Source organism: Bombyx mori, chromosome 21 (assembly GCF_030269925.1).
Source record: "Bombyx mori chromosome 21, ASM3026992v2".
Taxonomy (NCBI): Eukaryota; Metazoa; Arthropoda; class Insecta; order Lepidoptera; family Bombycidae; genus Bombyx; species Bombyx mori.
In genome coordinates this window covers 5802267-5828455 of record NC_085127.1, presented here as the reverse complement: position 1 = coordinate 5828455, position 26189 = coordinate 5802267, and the positions used below count along the sequence as shown (strand labels likewise).

General features: G+C 33.3%; 1 protein-coding gene across 24 annotated transcripts in view; it reads right to left on the bottom strand.

Annotated features, from left to right (window-relative positions):
• LOC101739040 (casein kinase I) overlaps positions 1–25722 on the bottom strand; it is a 41349-nt gene extending 15627 nt beyond the window's left edge. For 5 of the 24 annotated variants that reach the window (XM_062674690.1, XM_062674688.1, XM_062674691.1 and 2 more), the window contains exons 1-9: positions 25362–25701; positions 24659–24963; positions 18051–18208; positions 11171–11281; positions 9928–10091; positions 8803–8917; positions 6524–6643; positions 5460–5608; positions 2222–2392 (exon numbers count right to left, since the gene is read on the bottom strand). In XM_062674690.1, coding sequence (XP_062530674.1) covers positions 2222–2392; positions 5460–5608; positions 6524–6643; positions 8803–8917; positions 9928–10091; positions 11171–11281; positions 18051–18208; positions 24659–24720 — 1050 coding nt within the window. In that variant the 5' untranslated portion in view covers positions 24721–24963; positions 25362–25701. Of the gene's footprint in view, positions 1–113; positions 189–2209; positions 2393–5459; positions 5609–6523; positions 6644–8802; positions 8918–9927; positions 10092–10413; positions 10566–11170; positions 11282–18050; positions 18209–24658; positions 25050–25169 lie in introns of all 24 variants that reach the window. The other 19 variants (XM_062674683.1, XM_062674694.1, XM_062674696.1 and 16 more) reach the window with 16 other exon arrangements.
• Positions 25723–26189: the final 467 nt, after the last annotated feature.

Here is a 26189-nt window from a genome sequence, read left to right as displayed (position 1 = left end):
CACTAAAATTTAAAAATTTGACGATAGCGATCGATTTACGTATTCCAAAATTCAAATTACAAAACAATCAAATACCCTATCTCATTGATATTTGAAGCACAAAAAGCACTAACCTTGTCCGATTGGTTTCTAACAACGTTCGAAGGGGGCGCGTTACGTAATATTCTCATCACGTTGATGTTCGCAGGCTGTTTCGTCACATCACAAAAGCGAAGCATGCAACATGCAACTTTATACCATACCAGTTACGGCAGAACTACATCGGGCACGTTTAGGACCCTTACAACCTTTTGGTATTTATTAGTCAAGCTGACAGCGAAGCAGTCATGCGGTATAAAGTATGGAACAGTCATTATCCAAAATAATTTCGAAACTTTGTATTCGTGTCCCAAGACTGATGACTCCGAGTCAATATTAGGTGTGGCCCAGCCTTGTTTTGTCTATTAACTAAAACGAAGTCCTAGTTTTTTCAAGCCCCGTGATAGGAACTTATTAAGCACACCTATGTTATGGGCCGTTTGGGCCGTTACATAACTACTGCGGGCGTCTTGTTTAGAGCGAAAGCAAATAACCACCCCGCGTCACGACCGGTCATTGACCCCGTTCATCAGCTGATTGTATTCAATTTCGTGAAATGCAATGAACCTAGTTATACAATAGTGTGATTTAAATAAACTTATTTAAAGGTCTATTGTCACTCACACCCGATATAGTTCTGCCTTTAATTGAACGTGCGCTGTTAACTTATCGTGCTATTTAAATTAAATTGTTATCAGTATATTATTGTATAACCTAATAAAAAATAAACACAAACGTCTACACAAAAACACAGGTGTAACAAAGCAAATATTAAATTTTATTAAATAATAAATAGTTAATTATGAAAAATATGTTGACTTTTGTAACAAAAAATCATACAATAATGAGCGTTATACTATTAGGAATAAAATACTCGTTGTCGAACAAAACATGAATTTGAATATAAGAAACAAGACAATCTCGATTTTCAGGATAACCTAAGTATGTGAGTGCCTTCTATTCAAAATTATTTTAAATACAATTTTTATTTGTTAATATTAAATAATTGAAATGGAATTTCATATTGGTGGGGCTGGCTTAGTGTTTCACAAACAAATGCATAGTAAAATTGCATCAAAATGTAGCGTCACTGTGTCAAAATAATTACAATATTCAATTTGTGTCAATTTTGTGCTAAAATACTTAAGTGTGCTAGAAAATGCATAGTTTTATCATTAAAAATCTATCAGCAAGGAAATTAAGAGCTATATAACATCTAATTTTGATTATTTTAAACATTAAAAAAATTAATCATTACAGATGGCCACATGCAAAAGCCATTTTTATCAATAGGAATAAAAAATAGGCATTTTTTTGTCAATGACAAAAAAATCTTGGTTTGTTGAAGTCAAGCACTGGCAAACATTAGGGCATGCAAGCACACAAAATATAATTGAGCATATCCGAGAAGCACAACTGGACGTGAGCATTCAAAAAGGGACTAAACTTTAAAAAAACATTATGTCAAATTTCTTTTCTCTTAAATGTTTCCTTTTGTTGATTCAAGATTACTTGTGATTACAAATAAAGTAACTTCATCAACATGTGGTGTGCGATATTGATAAACAGACAAGCCTAGCGTAGCATCCATCAAGCAGGCCTGTGTTTACGGTTTGATTAAATTTCGATAAGTTTAAATTTTCGTTACATTTAAAGTTCAATCGAAATAAATCCATAATAACTGATAACACCGTTGGTCCCAATACTTTAACTTTTTGTATTAGATGTAAGTATATAATTTAGGCTCGCTTAACATCAAATGTATTCATTAATAATGAAATAAAATATGTACATCGACGCTTGAAAGGCAAACGTGACTAAGCGACAATGCGCGAACTTTATAGTAGACTAATTTAAAGTTGAAATACCTGAAAACAAATTTTATTTTAACGAATCTAGCTGTAGTAGAATCCAGCTAGTAGCTGTAGGATTGAAATGATTTTAATAGACCTAGAAATATATATTTTTTGCGCATCGAATATGGTTATTGCCTATCATTTATGTACAAAGCAGTTATTGTCGCTTAGTCATGTTTGCCTTTCAAGCGTCGTATGTAATAGTTTGATTGGATCCTTTTTACATAATCACGTCCAGAATGTTTACGAGCGGACACATTAATTAGTTAAGCTACAGAATTGTTTACCATTGTCTTTCCGGTCCAGTCGAATTCTCCGTCGTCGATATATCCGCGCCTGTCGAACAGGTCCCGGAACATCCTTCGCAGCTGGTCGTAGTCGGGGGTCTCGAAGAAGTCGAGCCGCCGCACGTAGCGCAGGTACGTCGCCAGCTCCTCGGGGTGGCCCTCGCATAGCACCTGTCCACGACACGTATTCGATAATATAGTATACTAGCGACCCGCCCTCGCTTCGCTTCGGAAACTGTAATTTATTATTGATTCCCCCACTATTTAATGGATGTCATTATACATATAAACCTTCCTCTTCAATCACTCTATCTATTAAAAAGAACCGCATGAAAATCCGTTGCGTAGTTTTAAAGATTTAAGCATATAGTCTAGTCAACAAGTTCAAAAACGTGTTAAATAGACATAAAGCTCCTAAAAATATGTACGATAGCTCATTGGATGCGGAATGATGTCTACAAAAATGTTTTTTAAGGGCTTATTAGCACATAAAAAATTGCGATTGTTATAAACAAAATAAGATTAAAAAAAAAAGGAATTTGGTTTTTCCTTAATAATTTCTAAAATAATGATATTTAAGGAATTTTGAAAAAAGATCCTGAAAGAGGAGGAAATTTCCAATAAAAAAGTCCCAACTCCCGGAATTATATCTCTATTATTTATAAAAAAAAATTAACGCTGAAAATAGCGCTCCGCGAGGTCGCTACGGCATAGGCGCGCCGTCTAAAGAGCCGGTATATCACCTAAAATATTTTTTTTATAGTATTAAATAACAATTTAAAAATTTGAATAAATTATGGTGTAATCTAAACACTTGAACGAAAAAAACCTCGGTGAAAAAAAAATTTTATATCGATTTTTCAAAAATTTACACCATTGTTAATTAACTAACTTTTTTCCAATCTCTGTTTTTATAAATTACGGTATAAAAGTTACAATAATTCATCTATAAATTTTTCCCTTCGTGGAGCTCTTATCATTTAAGTACTTAATAAAGATAAGCAAAAAAATTTTTTTTATCTTTATTATTTTGATAAGTAATTATAATTTTTTTTAATTAACAAAAAATTAAATTTCTAAAAAATGTTATGAAAAATAGTTTTTTTCCGTAATATCTTAATATTGCTGTTTTTGCATCTACCATAGGTATTAATTAACATTTAAAAACAAAAATTTACGCTATTTGTTAAGAAATTGTTTATAAACAAAGACACTACTTTGGGACTTTTTAAAAAAAAAATTTTACCGTCTTATTGTATAGGTGAAATAAAGATTTTTTTTAAAAAAAAAATTCTTAAATAAATGTTTTAATTGTTTAAAATCGTTTTTTTCATATTTCAATTGTTTAAGAAATTATTTTTTTCTTAAAAATCATCATTGACTCTTTTCAGCGGATTAACAAAGAAATACATTTTTTTATAAATAATTTCATTGTTTATTAACTTAACAATTTGTTATAAAAAATTAATATTAATCGTTATATTTTTTTTCGAAAACTACAAAAAATTACAAAAACAACCATACATAACAAAATATAGAAAAAAAAATTGTATTTTTTACAGCATTTTTAGATATTATATGATAATGAAATTACAGCCGTTACATAATTTGTCAAGCTTGTTATAACTTTTAAACTATAAGAGATACGGTAAAGGACACTCAGGTCATTTTTATAAAGGATTTATTAATATTAATTTTTTATAACAAATTGTTAAGTTAATAAACAATGAAATTATTTATAAAAAAATGTATTTCTTTGTTAATCCGCTGAAAAGAGTCAATGATGATTTTTAAGAAAAAAATAATTTCTTAAACAATTGAAATATGAAAAAAACGATTTTAAACAATTAAAACATTTATTTAAGAATTTTTTTTTTTTATATCTTTATTTCACCTATACAATAAGACGGTAATTTTTTTTTTTTAAAAAGTCCCAGAATAGTGTGTATTTGTTTATAAACAATTTCTTAACAAATAGCGTAAATTTTTTTTTTTAAATGTTAATTAATACCTATGGTAGATGCAAAAACAGCAATATTAAGATATTACGGAAAAAAACTATTTTTCATAACATTTTTTAGAAATTTAATTTTTTGTTAATTAAAAAAAATTATAATTATCAAAATAATAAAGATTAAAAAATTTTTTTTGCTTATCTTTATTAAGTACTTAAATAATAAGAGCTCCACGAAGGGAAAAATTTATAGATGAATTATTGTAACTTTTATACCGTAATTTATAAAAACAGAGATTGGAAAAAAGTTAGTTAATTAACAATGGTGTAAATTTTTGAAAAATCGATATAAAATTTTTTTTTCACCGAGGTTTTTTTGTTCGAGTGTTTAGATTACACCATAATTTATTCAAATTTTTAAATTGTAATTTAATACTATAAAAAAAATATTTTAGGTGATATACCGGCTTTTTAGACGGCGCGCCTATACCGTAGCGACCTCGCGGAGCGCTATTTTCAGCGTTAATTTTTTTTTATAAATAATAGAGATAGAATTCCGGGAGTTGGGACTTTTTTATTGGAAATTTCCTCCTCTTTCAGGATCTTTTTTCAAAATTCCTTAAATATCATTATTTTAGAAATTATTAAGGAAAAACCAAATTCCTTTTTTTTTAAATCTTATTTTGTTTATAACAATCGCAATTTTTTATGTGCTAATAAGCCCTTAAAAAACATTTTTGTAGACATCATTCCGCATCCAATGAGCTATCGTACATATTTTTAGGAACTTTATGTCTATTTAACACGTTTTTGAACTTGTTGACTAGACTAATACATAGGAACAGACAGATATAGGGACAGAGACACCGACTTTGTTTTATACTATGACGTGATATATTACGTATTCGATAATTTTTACTGGTGGCAGGACCTCTTGTGAGTCCGCGTGAGTCCGTGGTTACTGGAGCCCATAGACATCTACAACGTAAATGCGCCACTCACCTTGAGATATAAGTTTTAAGGTCTCAGTTTTTACAGTACAACGGTTACCCCACCTTTCAAACCGAAACGCATTACTGCTTCACGGCAGAAATAGGCAGGGCGGTGGTACCTACCCGTGCGGACTCACAAGATGTCCTACCACCAGTAAATATGGCATCTGACTAATATCTTAATATATAGGTCAGTTGCTTAACCATCCCTAGTCAAATAAAACAAAACTCTTTAGTGTATGATATGAGTAACATTTGCGTGCAATTTTAGTAACGTTTGTTGAGTACTTACCTCGATAGGGGTCGCTCGTTTAGTGTCGCCAATTTTTTGGTATCTTTCTTTGAGTGTGTCAGCTTTTAAACCTTGCCAGGGTAAGGAACCACGTAAAAAATACATAAACATATGTCCGAGAGCCTCTAGGTCGTCACGTCTCGATTGTTCTGGAAAATTAAGAAATAAATTCAATTAATACATAAAAAAACAAAAAAAAATATCTCTGTCCAGTTCTATTTTACATCGATTTGTTTGAAAACAAGTATTTTAGAAACTAAAACATCTCGTACAGCGCGCCATCGCGTTATTCGAGTGACGTCAATTTTCCAATTTCCAGGGAAGGGGTAAATATTCCGGCTCAATGTATGTACATTACATTTACAATTGGAGGCTATTACGTGGAAGCGTGGTATCATTAGCCTCGTAAAATATATTTCGCATTGATGTCATGATATCAAAATCCTTCGGATCCGAAATAAGAATTGCTATTTTTGTTGTCTAAACTGTTTTTTTATGATTGAAGTATTACTGGTGGCCCGCTGGCCTTTCCAGTTTCACCAGGACACGTGGGCGAGCAAAGGCTCAGTCAGCAGGGGTGGGATTTGTTAACAGCCGCCCGAGCGCCTCCGAAGGAGACCTAACAACCCAAGAGCAGCTGCTTCGCGAATGAATCTACTACCAGATCGAAATCACGACCCACTGAGAAGATCCGGCGAGAAACTCAGCGAGCTGATTTATGGTCTAGGTTGCACGGTTACCGGGGTCCCTAAGCCTGCTCCTAGTGCTAGAGATGAAGGCGTCTAACGCAAGGGTTATTGGATCTCATGGATCCGTAAGAACGTGTCTAGGGCGTCGACGGTGACTGGCTCCGGCGTGATTAGGATTCGGGGAGTATTGTCTAAGCTGCCAGCCCAACAAAAGAAGTACTGGCACCTAAAGACACGAGGTCGTAATCTTAAGAGTATAACGCATGTTCTACCTGGAATGTTTGTAAGGATTGACTGCTTCACTGAAAAAAAAAAGAGGATGGCGCACCTCAAAGGTAAGCAAACCATCTGAAGATTGTTCTTGTGTTTACGTACCTTTTCCTAAATGTGTGTTTATTGACATGTATCTAGCAGTCCCTGTGAGCGACTTATGCTCCCGATATGGGATATGTTTGTTTGTCTCTAAGTCTATATATTCTTTGGCCAAACCAAAATCTGAAACAAATATAGGTTTTCAAATTATTCCATGGACTATAAAATTTCTTAAAATATGTAGTAGTAGCGTTTTGTTATAAAATGACGTAAAAACTCAGTACTTTAAATAGGGGTGTTAAAGAAATGTCGATGAGTAATGTTTTGATCAATACAATTAATAAGCCCTACAGCTAGATTGGGTTCCTAATCGCTGTCCGTATTTCAAGGATTAATTAACAAATCAAAATATCTTCTTCGCTTTTCACGAAACACCATTATGAGTAAAAGAAAAATAATGCACGTCAATAATTTGAAATTTTATTTTGTATCTTAATCTCGGTGAAATTTTACGAAATGGCAAAACTCAGAATGATTTGTTAATTTTTATTGTAAGAGAAGTGTAGTCTATTCGAACAAGTTCTTCACACACTTGTCAGATAATTTCATACAGTGCCATATTACAACCACAGACCTCGATCGAACTCCCGAGATTATATTACTGCACTTGTAGCCTATTTACTACACGATTATTAACTTCAAGTACTCTCTAATCACAAAATAATATTACCGACGATAATTTCGAAAAGCATTATTTTATTTAAAGTTAAACATTTTCATTCGATTACTTAGTATTTTAATCACTTTATTTATTTTTTATTTATTGCTTAAATGTGTGGACGAGCTCACAGCCCACCTGTTGTTAAGTGGTTACAGGAGCCCATAGACATCTACAACGTAAATGCGTCACCTATCTTGAGATATAAGTTCTAAGGTATAGTTACAACGGCTGCCCCACCCTTCAAACAGTAACCACTTAACACCAGGTGGGCTGTGAACACGTACACCCATTTAAGCAATAAAAAAAATTAATATATATTTTTACACATACGTATTTTGACACGAGCCAGTCCACGTGTAAAAACTAGTGTTAGAATAAACTTCATATGCATATCACATTTTGCACACATGCGTTATGTAATAACACGATTCTCTGTAGAAAAAAAATAATAATGGTTCCTTGTTTTGTGTATAGATGTTTTCAAAGAATGACATTGAGGGTATGCGCATTTCTTTCTTTTAACTTTAGTTTCATTCAAATGAGTCACATCGTCATTGTAATTTTTACGTTGGAGTAATTATGATTCAATTATGCATAATTTTCTGATTGCAAGCTGACAGGTGTCTATGGACTGGTTTAACTGGTAATGTCTCGGAACTAGATTTCGGAACAATTTAGAAAGTTGATAATACATAATATTGTAATGCAAATGTAAGGTTTATTAAATTTTTATGACTTTAATTCTGTCCTGTGTTTTTATTAATGGAAACATAATATTCACCCGTCTCATCTTTTCAGTGTCATTGAGAACCTATCTTTTTTATTTATCACTGCTGAGTCATAAAAATAAGCAATCACATCAATCCTCTAAAAGTTTTATGATGGAAAGTAATTTTTTTTTATAATTTTCAGCGTTTATCATAAATAAATTAAACCATTCTTAGTATAGCAATTAATTAATTTTATCACATTTCTATATCTATCAAAATACTATTGTTGAACACGATATATACGTCACGATCCAGGTCTTTTATACTAAGCAATATTTTATTATTATTAAATGATTCCAGTCCTTTAGCCAAATTATTATTAATTGTATTTTACGTGCTTTTGTCAAAGATAAAGGAATTGGATTGTGGTGAAATAAAGTTGATACATCTGCGACTGACTGTGCAATAAAATGATACAGGATTTGATGAGATAATTTTCCAAAAAGTTTCAATGGACCTTTGAAATGACCCGATAAGGAACCATTCCGAAACAACCCGAAAAGAACAAGTCCTAACGATATCCTTTCATTCTCGCACACGTGTGCGAATTTTTGAAAAAGCTAAATTCCTATTTATCCACCATTATTATACGTTTAAGGCTAAAGAAACAATAAATTATCATTAGAACTACTAGACACGGCATTTTGTACGAGCGCTATCTCTATCTACAGCAGACGTAAAAAACGTTTAGATGCGGCACTAAACAAATTCAAATCGTTGTTACTAAAGTCACAGCACATTGAAGTTAGGGAATAACAAAATTAACAAATTAAAACAATTGCATGAACTGTATGATATTGGAAGATATGATAACTATAAATTAATAATAAATAAAATAGAAGCTCACTCACCAATGATGTGCACGATTTTCTCCTTTTTTGTTGCAGTTCTACCTATTAAAAAATTCTCTGGCTTCACGTCGCGATATATTAGGTGTCTCGTGTGGACATACTCGATGCGGTATAACTGTAAATATAGAAAAAAATAAACATGATATATGTATAATCAAATTCATTCAGTGACTCCTAATTATGAAAAGTCATATAAAATTTTAACGTCTTTAACACTTTGACTGCCATGTTGGTCGTCAGTGCTCTAAGTGGCGTAACTGAAGTAATTATGTCGATTTCTGTTACTGAGGCGCCTGTATATCTATCTAGTAGAGTTTTGGAAAAGACGGATTCGAAGATGCTGAGAATGAATCTATTTCTAAGAGATTTAAAAAGAATAAAACATATATTAACATACAAAATATATTTATTTTTGTCTTATTTACTTTTTATTGCTTAGGTGGGTGGACGAGCTTACGGTCTACCTCGAGTTAAGTGGTTACCGGAGCCCATAGACATCTACAACGTAAATGCCGCCACACACCTTCAGATATAAGTTCTAAGGTCTCAGTATAGTTACAGCTGCTGCCCCACCCTTCAAACCGAAACGCATTACTGTTTCACGGCAGAAATAGGCAGAATGGTGGTATAGATACATAAGGCAAAGTTAGGCAATCCAGACGCTTAGTATCAGAAATCGACATAACTACTTTAATGCGCCACGTAAGGCACCGGTGAGGTACATGGCAGTCAACATATTAAATTGATATTCTGTATGTAATGTGAGATTGTTATTCTCTTGAAGCGCTGATGAGGTCACGGCTCATGTGCCGTTAAGTGGTTACCGGAACTCATAGAGGCTTATAACGTGAACCATCTTGAGACATTAGGTCCAAGCCTAAATTATATTGCACAATAGCTGTCCACGATCGCCCAGATCCATATACGTTCTACTTACAGTAATTTATGACGTCCGTGAATTGAGATATTTTTTAAAACTATTATATTAATCAAGTTTAAAAAAAATTAAATACAAACACAGTGCAGCTCTGAATATCAATAAGGCTATAATTAATTCCGAGTGTCGATACATAAAAAAAACCTTAATCTGATCGTTATCCGAAACACAAAAGTACGTTGACTCACCAACTGCATAGCGATCATTAACACAGTCTTTAGAGAGAACCGACGGCCGCATAGATCGAATAGGTCCTCGAGCGACGGCCCGAGCAACTCCATTACGAGAGCGTTGTATTTACCGCAAGGACCAAAGTAATACACCTCCGGTATACCTTCTGCAGTCGACGGCGCTACAGGATTCACGGGAATATAGGCAAGGACAGAGCGGAACAAACAGCAAATTTAGTACTCACATTCGACGAGCAATGCTCTCCGGTCTCAGCCGAACACAACACCGTATCCGATATTTAGTGACCCGCGAGAGAATTGCTCGCTAAACACTTAAATAAATAAACACTAAACGACCTCAACAAAAGCCATGACCACATCGTTACGGCCCTCGCTGTTAAATTTTGCCACGAACGTCGGCTACCGTGTTGTGCTTCAATTAATTTACATAATAAAGCTCTCTAAATTATTACAAACGTTAACTGAAGATTCGCGTGCACTTACTAGCTGCATCGCAATCATTAGTACGGTCTTGAGTCTGAACCTTCGTCCGCAATGCACGAATAAATCTTCTAACGAGGGTCCTAACAACTCCATGACCATGGCGTTGTATCGGCCGCCACATGTACCCAAGTAGTACACTTTGGGTATTCCCTCTGAGCAAACTATGCCAGTCAGTATCTTAAGAATTTCAGGGTTTGATTACGCGATTGAGGTTATATTATATTACGTGAGAAGCGTGACGGAAGACCAACTGACAGACAAAACAAATATTTATATGATTCAATACAGTGAAGCAGTAATTATTTAAGTTACGTTTATTTGTAAATCTTCTGCAAACAACATTATTAGCAAATGATAAGACCCGGTTATGAAAGATGACAGTGCAATGCGTTAAATTAACTATTGCACACGCTTAAACATTGAAGAATCGATTGAAGAATTGATTGCTAGAATCGATTTTTCAACTTTTAGTGATAAATTCGGTGTTTTGAACACAATCGCGGATACAACAAATCTAAGGCTGCGTATAGGGTACTTATAACATCCTTGGCACCATTTTGTTATATCCGGATAAATGAAAGTTTCAGGCTCAATTTCACCCAAACACGTAATGAGGTACATTATTAAACAAAGACATAGATCTCTTCCAGACTTTCAATGAATCGTTTTTATATAGGACCCTTTGAATGTGTCTTTAGCAGAGTGAACCAGCATTATTTCCAAGACGTTTCCCCGATGTGAACACATAATCGCTTACCGTGCGTCCCTAATAATTTGTAAAATCTGTATTCTAGATGTAATTGCGGAGCCTTGGACTTCATAGGCTCCATCTTGATCGCTACATGGTCGCTGTTATAGAGATTTTTCCCTGAAATAAAAAGGAAATCGTTAAAGAGTCTCGTTAAATCTTAATTGACACAATTATCGTGCGATGCCGGAAATGGCTTGTAAAGTTCTTTTTTTTTTCTTTTTTTTGGTAACTTATGTATCGGCCGAGGAATACTTTATTATTCTTCACCAGCGACGAATGAATGTTGAGTCATATCTTTGGTTATTTGGTCGATGAATAACTGATCTTCGAACCCTTTCATAAATGAGCGTCCGTTATTATTTTTTTGTGGTTCATTTCAAAGAACACACCGACAGTACGAACGTTCTATGTAAAATTAGGCTTAGATCAAATTTAGTAATTAAGAATCGTTGGGAGAAACTAAAATTTGTTCACAACTTTTAGACAGTGACTTTCAGAACTTTTTTTTATTGCTCTTGTAGGCAGACGAGCATACGGCCCAGCTGATGGTGAGTGGTTACCGTCGCTCGTGGACCTCAGCAATACCAGGGCCAGAACCAAGCCGCTGCCTACCAAAAAACTTTTAGAAATGGCCAGATGTGAGGTAAACCTTCTCGTAATCAGAATCGTGGTTTAATTAAAAGCTTTAAACGAATAAAAGTATTAAGAAAAGCGAATTCAGCGATGAATACACAAACATTTCATTCAAAATGTAAAACGACTCACAGCCGGTAGTTTTTCATGTTTTATTTCGCTGACGTCACTTATATCAGACGTTATCGATAACAGTACATGTTTATTGTAACACCTAAAAAGTATTAGATCTCAAACAAATAATCTTATCACGTGTCTGATATAAGTCTGTAAAGCAGAGCGCTAGTCAGCCCAGTAATTACATTATGAATGGAGCTCGCCAGGACAGATGGTTCAAGTACTTTGCGCCCTCTACTATTATCAACATTAAGAGAATTTTGCGGTTACCTCTCGCAAAATATATGTGAAAAACGGTGAACCATTATTACGACTTTCAAGACATATTGTTAGAAATGAACAAATTTATTGCAATTACACTACAATATATTCTTTAGGACGTTCTTTAATGATTTATCTTGTATACTACTGGAGATTGCTCGAAATTTAAATACATATGTTTAAATCAATGAGAGAAATGGAAACTATGACTATGTCTACGTCAATAACTATGTCTGTCCAAAGCGACTACTTTCGTATACGGTTGCCGCAGACACCGGTGACTAATTCTGTATCGTTGTTCGCGATTCTCTTAGCGGCTCATTTCAAAATAAGTATAAAATAATGTCTTAAGGTCTGTAAACGTCTGTAATTTTTTTAATTTTTAACATTAAGATTAAGATTAAAATTTTAGGTACATTCTACGTAAAGAGTAAGCTAGAAAAATGCAGTTTTTTAGTTCTTCAATCGCTCAAGACGACTGCTCCCACAGAGCCCACCGAGTTTCTCGCGGGATCTTCTCAGTGGGTCGCGTTTCCGACCCGGTGGTAGATTCTGCGAAGCACGGCTCTTGCTAGGGTTCGCGTTAGCAACGTCTTCAGGTTTGAGCCCAGTGAGCTCACCCACTAGTTATGGTTACGCTGAAATAGCCTCACTAGGCTATCAGCTTAGGTAAAAAAAAAAGACGACTGCTAACGCTGATGGACGATATACGTCAGGGACATAGTATTGAGTAGTTATTAAAATCCATAAAAATAAACGTCATCATCAACATCGTCATAGTCATCATCAACATGCCGCCGTGAAACTAGAGATTGAAGTTACGATTACATTGGAACTTCAACTATTCTATTCTACAAACTGAATTTCGTACCCTACCTACCACCAATTACATCAAAAACTTGGGGATATCAATTCATTAAATACACGCGTGTTCTTTGGCCGTTGAAGTCGATCGCACACAATTATACAATTAATTATTTAAGAAAATTTCTACATGTCCAAAATCGATCGAGGCACGACACGACGACGACGTAATTTATTATTGATTTCTCCACTATTTAATAGATGTTATTATACATATAAACCTTCATCTTCAATCACTATATCTATTAAAAAAAACCGCATCAAAATCCGTTGCGTAGTTTTAAAGATTTAAGCATACATAGGGGCAGACAGAGATAGGGACAGAGAAAGCGACTTTGTTTTATACTATGTAGTGATAAAGAAATCAGTATAATAATAATAAAAAAAATTTTGTAGTGCAGGGCCATATTTGGAATTTAGCTCTTTAGGCGATTTTGTTCACTATGCATTTCGACAGATTTAAAGTAAAATAATTGACTTTGACAATATGACAGATTCAAATAGTTGAAGCAATCAAACTTCTTCTTGCCCTTATCCCACATTATATGAGGTCGTGGCAGCATGTCCAATTTTAATACTGCATAGGGATTTGGCATGAGTTTTACGACCAACTACCGGCCTTAAGTTTCCTTGGATTATACTGGGCTGTACCACTATGCCATAGAGAGCTACTTTTTCTATTTCTTCTATTGGTGTTCCTTTTACTTTAACTATTTTTGGTTCTATGATTTGCAAAATTTTTATCTATAAACAATATGACAGATTCAATTAGTGAAATCAATAAATAGTAGGTACATTGCTACAAAAATAAAAGTCTTCTTATTATGAATATCACAGCTACGTGAGAAAACGAGAGCGGGTGCCTTTAAAATTTACAATTGAACCATTTGACATTGAAGATTTAGTGTACATCATTAGTCAGCAGCGTCAGCAAAACCGAATTAGTACACAATGATAAAAAAATTTACAAATGTATTTTCTTGTGCAATTGTCATCGGTGGTTTTGGTATTATAATTTACATTATCGTGTTGACTTGTTTTAGTAACATAGTACTTGTTTTCTAGCATATATTTTCAACAAATGAATTATACCAAATAGACATACTTTTGTACCTTTTGTTTTATTTGTGAAACATTAAACTATTATTACTTTCTTAAATATATCTATAGGTACACAAATAGGAAAACAAAAAAGATAAGGACCATTTTCTAGATTATTTTTCCCACCGAAATGTGTTTTATTTACCCTCCATTCCAAAACAATTTTAAACAGATTCGCCTATGAAATTAGTCAAGCTGGTTTTAAAATCGATATAAGTAGTCAAAAAATTACGTGCAGTGTCATAGAAAAATTCGACTATATGCGTTTGTTTCCGTACTTGGATACTGCTTAATGTTTTGGTTGTTCTTAGAAAATATACAATGAAGACTTTTGCTCAGATGACATTTAATAATAAGTAGATTTGATACAACCCTGACGGATTAAGTCCAACCGAAACAAAATGCTCTGAACATTTATTATGATGAAATGTTCGAAATCTAAGATTGGACAATGAAACACTGCCATGGTTAGGGCTATCTATACAAGCATATGAGGCCTATAAAATCAAAGGCAGCTAAACGCCTTAATGTCGTAAAATTTATTAACAATGGCTCTATCTTGTTTAGTTAGTTGAACATGCTTTAGTGTTTTCATGTTATAACAAATGCAGCTAAATCTCTAAGAAATTCAGTTCAAAAAAGTTAAGTTTACTCTGTATTAAGTACTAATAAACGAAGCTTTATCATTTAAAATTCAGATTATTAGTAATATTCTCATTCTTTATAAATCTGTTTTAAAATAAAGAATATCGTAGCTATACGAACAAAGTTATTAAAGATTCTCAAACCGGGAGTGTTGCTAACACTGGCCCTAGCAAGAGCAGTACTTCGATGGATCGGGAGGATCCGTAATGACGTGTTTAGGGCCGATTTTTGTAGTTTACCTGAATATTTGACAGACTTGGATTTAGCTGCCTTTGATTTTATAGGCCTCGACGACTTGGGCGCCACCTATCTATCTATAGGTACAATTCCAAAAATCTTCCCTTGTACAACTCCGGCAAGCAATGTATATCAAAGAACCGTGAACTCAATTTCGTCAATACTTGGACAGCAAAATAAATACTTTTTTTTCATAATTGCAATAACAGTTTGACCGTGAACAATACATACGGACTATACAGAAACCATCACGCACGGCTGACATTTTAAGATGATTTTGAAGCCTATTGATTTTACCGTGAACGATGCTCTTTCGACGACATTGACCTTGGTACATTTCGTTTTCTATTTTAATAAATATTATAGTACCAGAAAGCTGTGTATGGCTTAGTCACCTTTCGCACACGTGCCCACAATAATGCTCTTTTCAGTGACGCGACTCTGAATCCAATTCTCATGAGCACGCAGCCATATAATATCACATATAGTATTCAAGAAACCTTATTACGTAGACAACAGAGTTCAATTGTATGACATTCGTTATGGTTCATACTTAAAAACCCGCATGGATTTCGATAATTTTGCTGACGGACAATGCTGTAATGGCACGATTATTATTATTAGCCTCGTGTGAACATAGCCTAAGATGCATTTAAAAGAACAGTTCCGAAAACTTTCGGCGAAAGAATGAGTCACTGGTTCTCCATTATTGTCTATCTTTGTTGACGGGTCTACTTTTACCTGTCCGTTGTTCAATATTTCAAATGAAGTAAGAACTAAATAGGGTAAAGATGTAGCAAGAGCGATATGATTTTAATGACCTATTAAGACGAAATTAATTTAGAATTGTGATTTATACTACTGATTAATTAATTAAAATGATAATGATTCATACATACCAAGATTACCATAAAACAACAATCAATAATAATTCATAATTTAATTTTCTAAATGTCGAAACACAATCAAAATTTTAATTAAAACTACTTAAGCGGCTGAACATTGAGTTTTTATTTTATTTATTGTAATTACATTCTTACCGACGTTTCGGATACTTTACAGTTTTCGTGGTCACGGACTACGACAAATTAATTAACTCAAAAACAAATCAAATTATTTTATTGTTCTGATCGTTTATGTGGTGGGTCAATTGGCGTCATTCGAATCAGTGCGGATCGGGTCAGCTGTTATTTCTGACGAAGGTTGACAAAGCTTTATCTTTACAGATGACGATCACTGAATGCAAGAACGGAAACACGATCGCCTCCGTGAACGCACACATGTTAAATTTCGAAACAAATTTAAATACTTCTCACGATCAAAAAGTAAACAAGCGACTATATAGGTATATCCAATGCCGTCTTTACCATAAGGGCACACGGGGCCCGTGCCCAGGGCCCCCATTCTCAGAGGCCCCCGAAAGACCGACAATTTCTCTCACACATTTATTCTCAAAACATTTTTTCGGGCACATTACACTTTTTTCACAAATCAGTAATCAGAAGGTATTTACAAGGCATATACTATGCCTATAATAGAAGACTTTGCTCAACAGAAATCCCGAAAGAAACCGTTATCGAAATCGTAACCAAAAAACCAGCAGCATTCTAATATCATTAATGACATATTATATCATACTGTATTTGATTACCTATAATTAATGGTCATACTCAGTAAAAAATATTATTATAATTCGCTTTTTTTACTTTCCAAAAGGGCCTCAAATTCTTGTGTGCCCAAGGGCCCCATCCTAGTTTAAGACGTCCCTGGGTATATCTACTATTAGTATTGATCGATACGCAAATTAGATAACGTATACTTATTTTCATTTACATCGATTTGAACGTAAGAGCAGTATGTTAATGATGATTCTAGTTCTGCATGTATACGATGGCAAACACTTAAAACTCTATTATTATATAAGAATATTTCACAAGGTTGTCGAGCGCTTTGTTACGATGTTGTTTCTCTATAGCTAAACGACTGAAGGAAATGAACGAACGGACACGTGATAACATCGATTAGAAAGATTATTGAAGTTTAATATCGACTCGATTAGTCTAAATGGGAAGGTAAAAAGACGTTACGCTTTGTGACCGTGTAAATTCGATTACGAATGCAAAGCCATCGTTTACACTCGACGTTTAACGTTTCTTAGCCTTGATTTAGCTTTTGTGACGGCACAAAACTCTTCAACGAGAAAGTGCTTATGAAAGTGCGTTCGGCGGAGCGATGTTGTACAAAAACAGCATGGCCTTCTTGCACGTGTGACATCTGTGAGAATGTTTCGTTAATTGACAAACAAAACGCGGCACCTGAACAGATTGTATCTCGTTTAACTTGAAATTGAACCAAGAATCTATTGTGCTACCAATTAGTATAACCTTACACGCGCATACGTTAAAATGTAAACGATTCAAATGTTTCCATTAATTTTAACAAGTAAATATATTTATATATATCGTTAATTTGAATGTAGGTAGCTAATGTCACCGTAATGGTTTTGTTGATTATTTATTACGAATACTTCCTATTTAGCCATGATTTATATTCGAAATGAAAATAGTTCATATACTTTTTTTAAGGGATTTTATGTCCTGGTAAGTAAGACCTTTAAGTCAAGTCTTATTTTAACAAAAACTTTTTAATATGTAAAATGATATTATGAAATGAAATGAAGTTGATTAATATGAAGCATGGCATAAAATGAAATGAAATGAGATGATATCTCATTAATATATGTATAGATTAGGTATATAGGGTAAAACACCCAATAATGTTCTCGATCTTTCCCACAGGCACCATCGACTTACCCGCGGATGTCTTTGTTGATATATGTTTATAAGTTATTTGTTTCTTTAGATATATTTTAGTTGTTACATTTGTTCAAATTAATATTTTATGATAATGTACGATTAAAACGCGTTTCGTTTGTCTTTACTGACTTCCAAAACTTGAACGTCATTCCAGTACAGTCTTGAATGATTAGCTACTGTGTTATATTCGTAACCTTGCCAACGTAACTCACCGAGTCTAAGTTCACCAAAGTTGCCGCAACCAATTTTCTTGCCGACCCTAAAGTTAGGGCCGACCATGAGGACGCCCGAGGACGAGGTGACCGAGTACCTTGAGGTGTGCATCGCGTTGCTTCCGCCCCCGCCGCGCCCGCCCACCGCACCGGTCGCGCTGCAAATGTGCACACAACCTTATTAAACACCATACGTATAAAACGTAAACATCATTTTTTACTGGCGGTAGGACCTCTTGTGATTCCGCGTGGGTAGGGAACCACCACCCTGCCAAATTCTACGGTGAAGCAGTAATGCGTTTCGGTTTGAAGGATGGGGCAGCCGTTGTAACTATACTTGAGACCTTAGAACTTATATCTCAAGGTGGGTGGCGCATTTACGTTGTGGATGTCTATGTCCTCCAGTAACCACTTAACACCAGGTGGGCTGTGAGCTCGTCCACCCATCTAAGCAATAAAAAAAAACAAATAAAATCTGATTAATTTTACTCATGTAGATTAGGTAAAATGATATAAGATAAAAACGAAAGATAGTAGTGACGTTTAGTAGTGCTTCTGGTGTCTTTTGGCGGTTCACGATTATCAGTCTTGCCCGTTATCACACTCACGCGCTAGTAAAAAGATAATAGTTTTTAAATACATAGTGAATAGTGCTCGTATAACAAATCTAGCTTGACTTCAAACTAAATGTTTTACTGCTGGCCATTCAGTGGTTCAGTACCCATTCTTCGCTTCTTCATCGCGAACCAGTACCCGTTACCACTGGATTTAGTTGCATTGAAAAGTACACTGAAATAACTTAGCATCACGATTTGAACGATACAAAGTGGGTGATGAACTGAAGATTCAATTTTTAAAAAAAACATGACATTATTAATGCGTGCATAAAGGTCAAAGTAATGTGTGCAAAGATTAAATCGATCACAATTTTCAAATCTGTTTATATACTGAATAATAAAATTTGTGAGTCATAAAATTTTACTAATTATTATACATTTTATACAGTTTCCTAATTGGTTCATTTGAAATAGTTACATTATCACTGACGGAAGACAATTATCTTAAAGATTTATCGGATATTTGTATAATTTTATTTTTACTTGTTATATGAAGAAGGAAGGATAGGATGAGTAATTAATTTGAACTCTACAGTACATACTCCTTTACGTTTTAACTTTCGAATTAGGAATCAGTATATTAATTTAAATTCGAAAATTAATATCATATCTAATAAAATGATATTGCTATAAAGTTTGTTGAATTGCTATTTTCTTGTATATGACTTTATATTATTATAGTTGTTAGTATTCTGTTCTCGCACGGTGTGGATATAGCTTTGAGACATGCTACTTCGCATTGATTTGATACAAGAACAGTCCTACCATTCATACTGGACTCGTGATTTGCTTTGCGGCAGAAATAGACTGTGTAAGAGTCTCGTAGAGTGGTAGAGAAGTAGAGCTCGCGAAATGCCTTGTCATCAACGTAAAATTTAATATAATGTTGTTTGATATGATGTTTTAATACCACTGTACATTAACAATAATATGGTATAAGTAATTAAAAAGATTTTTACAGTTTTTTTATTGTAATTATATTATTTCCCATTTTTCGAACACTTCGTAGTTTTCGTGATCACGGAAGACTGATAACATACTGTTCTTTAAAAACATATAAATCAAACAAGGGATATCTCTGTATTTAAGACAGCAACTAAGGAAGTTGGCGAGCCTAAGCTAAATTTTAAAGTAATTAAAACTCAAGATTATTTATTCTTTATCTATTAGTTTGGATTTTGCCTCGTTTTTTTTTTATCAGTGTCTGTACTTCATCTCGGTGGGTCAAGATCAATTACAACAAGCATTGAACTCAATAATTACACAAGTTCTATAACCTTTGTGAAGAAATCATAGTTTGGACTTCTCAAGGTTTTCGATTCTATTTGTATGAACTGAATTATGAAAATTCTACATATTAATAAATCATACATAGATATGTTAATTTCGAAGCAGTCCGATTTGAAGGGTGGTACTGACGTTACACAATACAATTGAAACTTCGAGCTCATGTCTCAAGATTGGTGGCCGCATTTGTGTTGGATCTGACATCTGACACACCTATGGATCTGATAGTGACTTAATACAAAGTGAACCGTAATATCATTAACACAGCCTTGCAATATAAATATTAGTGATTTAAATTATAGAACAAATCACTTTATAATAATAAAAGTAAAAAAAAAATCAATTTAAACATTTTAGATTTTATAAAGTGGTAAAAATAGGTAGCACTTCACTGAAGTAACGTTATGTGAATAACAAAGTCAGAAGCTACCTCATTTGAGCTTCAATGTAGCAATGTTTACAAACAAAAACTGTTACAAAGTCAGTCACCCAATTTTCCATCTAAAATAAAACTTCACACAATTCATTTCGTGAGTTTAATCTGACAAATATCTTAGTTTGTCTGGTGGTTTTTGTGAATCTCTTTTAGTACAATTAATTAATAAAGCGGCTTGGCTCTGCCCCTGGCATTGCTGAAGTCCATGGGCGACGGTAACCACTCACCATCAGGTGGGCCGTACGCTCGTCTGTCTGCAAGGGCAATAAAAAAAAAATAAATAAAACATTGCTTTTTAGCGTTTGCAAAAATTTACATACAATAAAAAAAAAATCTTTGTAAGTTGTTCTGAAACCGCATTTTCATTACATTTGTTTTCATTTTAATGTTAACTTTAATAGCTTATTTTTAAAAAATATTCTAAAATTAAGAGTACCACATTAAGCCTATAGACCAACAGAACTGTTTAATTCAAGCACACTATACACATTTGTAATCATTTGTGCTAATAAGCACACCATTGTTATGAAATCATTTCTTTATCGTTTTTATAGAGTATTTGTCTACTATTAAAATTTTAAATCACAAAACATAATTTTTTATTGTGGCAGAATCTGGCAGGTTTAACATAATGAATCATACTAGCCGTTACCGGCATTGAGTCTAAAAGTGAAAGTTGCAATACACCAACAACCAAAAGCATGGAACTAAATAATTATTGTATGTATTAACTGTAAGACATTTTACACTTGTAATTTGATTCATACTTTTGAGTTATTTTTAAAACCAAGCTTTATACAAATCAATGACAGGAGCAAGTAATGTATAGAAATTAACTCAAAGTAACTCATCATTCAATCACAGTAACTAAGCTAGCTAAAATGATAAATGAATGAACAATCAAATTTATTTACTTATGTAAAATAAATAATTAATAAAAAAAAAACTTATTATCAAACTTATGCAATTGTACATTCCTGCATTTAAGTAATAAAGTAATATTGAATTAATTCTTAACTATTAATTTAATCTAAAACAAACTTCCTACATTAGCAAAATATCCCAGACTGTAGTTTTCTAAAAGATAAGAGTGATAGATTATCAGTTTTCATGTTGTCAGTTGTGTGATGATTTTAATTTAACAAAATGGTATCAGTAATGATACATAATTTCCTATACCTGTTTTAAGAACTTAAACATGTACAACTATTCAATTGTAAGTTTCCTTAATAATGAATTACTATCATTTATTGCAACTAATATTTACCATAAGTTTCAGTCAATTACAATTTCACATATCAAATATCAATTATATTTAGTTCAATCTACTGTGTACCTAGATATACTTTTCTAAGAAAAAATTGTTATGGACAATAATATCAATTTATGAACTGCCTTTATGTAATTTATGGTTTATTACAAAGTTTAAACATATAATATCACAGAAAAAGTTTTTGATTCTATTTTTTTTATTTTACATTCTATTTTTTTAGTCTTTTTAATTTGTTGGTCGGTATGTGAAACTGGTTTATACAAAAATATAGTAAAAGTACGATAGTTTACGTATGTAGTTTTAGAATACAAGCTGAGCTATCAAAAACTTTATTAAATGTAGTTTAAAATTTTTGTTTTTTAAGTGAATATATTAACTACATGGTAAGAGATTAATTATTTAAGACCTTAATAAGGCCTGCCGTCTTGTATGGATCAGCGTGTTGGACAACGAAAGTGGCGGATGAAAGGCGATTGCATGCAGCAGAGATGCGAATGTTGCGATGGATGTGTGGAGTAACGAGAATGGATAGAATACGGAATGAATATGTTAGAGGAAGTCTGAAAGTGGCACCTGTGACAGAGAAGCTGAGGAGTGCACGTTTGGGATGGTATGGACATGTGATGAGACGGAATGAAAATGAGGTTGTTAAGAGAGTGTTAACTATGAATGTGGAAGGATTTAGAGGAAAAGGTAGACCTAAGAAGAAATGGATGGATTGTGTGAAAGACGATATGGGTAGGAGGGGAGTGAGCGAAGAAATGGTATATGATAGAAGAGTATGGAAGGAGAAAACATGTTGCGCCGACCCCAGGTGACTGGGAGAAGGGCAGGATAATGATGAATGATGATTAACTACATGGTAAATTAGCACATATCTCTATCATTATTCTACCTATTTCTAATGAGAAGCAGTTTGGTTTGCAGGTAAGAATTAATTTATTACAATTATTAATATGTAGATGAAGTGGGGTTAGCTTAGCACAGCACCACACTATCTCCTTCCATGATGGTGATAAAATGCAACTAAGGAATGACAAAAGAATGGACAGTAGTGTTTTGTGAGATCTAATGAAATCATCAATTGGCAATTATTGAAGGTAGGGCGTAGTGTAAGCCTGCACAGGAATGGTGGCAGCCAGTCTGCCAAATTTGCATGGTAGGCAGCTGTTTAGCTTTGCGTCTGCTATTTTTGATGTCCACGGCCAACGGTAATTACTCAACATCAAGTTGGGTCTATGCTTGTCTGCCGACAAAAGCAATGATTTTGCCAAAGACATCATGAGCTGCCATTTGAAAGGCAGGGCACATATAGCTCAAAATACAGTTGACCTTCAATCTCAGGCCTTCAGGTAAGTGGTTTTTTGATGTTTAAGGGCTCTGGTAATCATTACACCATTGTGCAGCATGAGCTTGTTTACTATGCAACAAGAAAGTTTTTTTTCTATCACACAAACATCATTAAGCAACTGACTTACTATCTCAAAGGAGGCTGCAGCCTTGAAGTTTAGGGGCTCCAGTAAACAATTAACATCAGGTCAGTCACATATAATGATTGATAATGTTAACCAGTGTAACATTATTATAGGGTATAATGGGATTTTTGCTGAACAACAGAAAGGTAAGGAAAGATGAATATCTTTAATCTTTAACGGAGCTGTGAACTTGGATAAGGACATAATCATTCGACCAAAATAAAGATGTGTGTTGCTAAAACTGTGATTTACATACTTACAATTTTCTATGCATGTTTCTCTGTTTGTGAGTAAAAGCTAAGACAGCCATAAATTAGAATAATCATTGTTAACAAAATTAATTAGTCATAGTTACAAAATGAACAAACTTGTCAATTTATGCATTCATGACCATATGGAAATATGACACAGAGCACAGAGCTACCAAAAACCCTATTTTTTTTTTGACCTCTTATAATTTTTCGAGCTTTTTGTAAAAAAACAAGCCTGAATACAAAACCCAGAATACAGGTAGTAATAAAAGGAAACATAAACTTTACTATTGTACACAATCAAAGTTGCACTGAATGATTTGATAAGTTTCATTTTTATTAGGAACATGTTATCAGTGCCATTGTGTCAGAAGCAGATATAAGATGTTTAACCTCTATGATTCACTAATGCAATATAAATGCATTATATTTATACTTTCAACAGAAAATAATTTATATTTCATGACATAATAGAATGTTACTGTATCCTTATTTTTAGTAAAAAATCAGAGTTTGTCTGTGGATTACATAAGTTTTTAATAGTGTTTGAAATTTAACTATAGAAGAGAAATAATGATGAATTAGCTAAGGAAAAAATATTTTTGAAAAATTATTATCTGATGATTTTTTTCCTTTTTTCAAGTCAATTAGTTTAATTTTTCTTCAGTTGAACTGTATTATTTTATTAATAATAATAAATATTTATTAATAAAGCCATGTTAATGTTGTTGATAAATATAGTGACCTATGAATATTTACATAGTATCTTATCTGTTGTACAGGTAATCGGTTTCTAGATTAATGAAAAGAGCTAACCCATATAACCATTTCTAGGTTACACTATAGTTAGTAGTGATGCTGAATATCCTTGGCAATATAACTTCAAAAGTAATTAACTTTTGCAAACTTGCTTTAATATTTCTTTTGAGATTACGTAAATGATTCATTTATTTTAAATTCTATATTGAAATTTATGTACCAAACTTTGAAATCAAAGCATTTATTTTAACCCAATGAACAGCTTTTTTTTAAAAACATCATTATTTACAGAATGTTATCTTAATAAAGTTGCAACCGAGATAAGTCTAAGACTCTAAGTACTTATTTTTTCTGGAACTACTAGTAACTCAAAAAAAACCTAACTATTCACTTCTGGCAATGGTATATTAAGTAATGTTCTAGTACAGCTTTCAAACATACAAAAAAATACGTGTTTGTAATCTGTCAATATATGGTTTGGACTCATAAGCAAGTAAAAATAATTCTTACGTAGATGTTCTCTTGTCCTCGTTCTGGCGGTCCTTGTCCTTGTTGCTATCTCGTTTGTTCATAATACTAGATGAATTGTGCAGGCCCTGGCCGTGCACGCGCGATCACTGCTTGTGCCCAGCGTCTGTACGGGCCGCAGCAATGCAGCCCATGTCACCAAATATTAGAAGAACACAATCGGCGATGCATCGCCATACCAAAATCCAGACATACACTTTTGTTTTTGTATAAAACAGATTTATGTTGTAGTAATACTGTTATTACTGTACCACTATTAATTTTATCTCACAATCATTTTTGTTACACTGAAAAAACCGAAGTTCATCCTGATTACTTTAATGTTTCGGCGATAGTTATGACGACAAGTGAATTAATATAGTTCTTGCTGAAACTAAAATTTGCTTTTTTAACTAAAGAATTGGGAAAAAAGGAATAGAGGTCGTTCCACCAATGTTATGTTCATTGAAGAGTGACAACAAGCGATGTGGGTGTTCACGTTCGGTTAAATTACCCGGAATGCAGCGAAGCCTGGATCAATCCATAACTAATTACTCATTTATGATTACTAATTATCTAAAAGAAATTGTATTTATTGTTAAATAAAATTTAATGTAACAATTGACAGTTGATTTTTAGAAGTCAATCCCAATTTGTTGATCGGCAAGATCTTTGAAACAATTTATTAATATGGTAGCTGTGTCACCATTTACATCACTCAAGTATTCTCCGTAGTTACTTTTGTAGATTTTTAACACAGTTTCAGATAGCTTTGAGATTAGTCACAACGTCGCCGAAACATCAAATGGACATTTGTCCTGATAAAAGTTTAGGTTTTGTAATGGCCACCAATGTTACACTTTAACACTCCTTTAATAACAATAATCGAAATTTCAAACAAGAACGTGAGAACTAAAATATAAAATTATTTACACACACAGGCATAAATGATCTACTGACTAATAATAAAATTTCTTAATTACAAAATATCTAACTCAAAGAAATAGTCACTGATTCGCCATTCGGCGCATGCGCAAACTTGCACCATTCGGTGTGGCCAGTTTACTAAAAATTAAAAAACATTTAGGCACATAAGAATCGATGGCAATAAAATTATTCTATTTCTTTATTAATTTAGAGTCTTGTTCTTATCTTTTTAATATATTTATCTGATTTTTCATCCAGAAAAATAAAACAATGAAAAAAACCAGCACTGAATTCGACATATTTTCGGCCAAGCTAAATACATTTTATCTTATAATAATATAGTGAATAAATTCTTTCGAACCAATGGGTAATATTTTGTAAACTAATCAAATATTGCCCTGCATAACGTTTTCACATGAGCAACATTATCTACCACAGATAACAAGAAATCGAAATAATATAAATTTGACAGAGAGTAAGGTGAGTAATTTGCTAGAATTTTTAAGCAGCTGTTTGACTTTGATTTATTAGTTCAAAATATTAATTTTTTTATTGTTAAAATGAAAACGTCACTGTAATTTGAAGTTTTTAATTCATCAATAAGTAC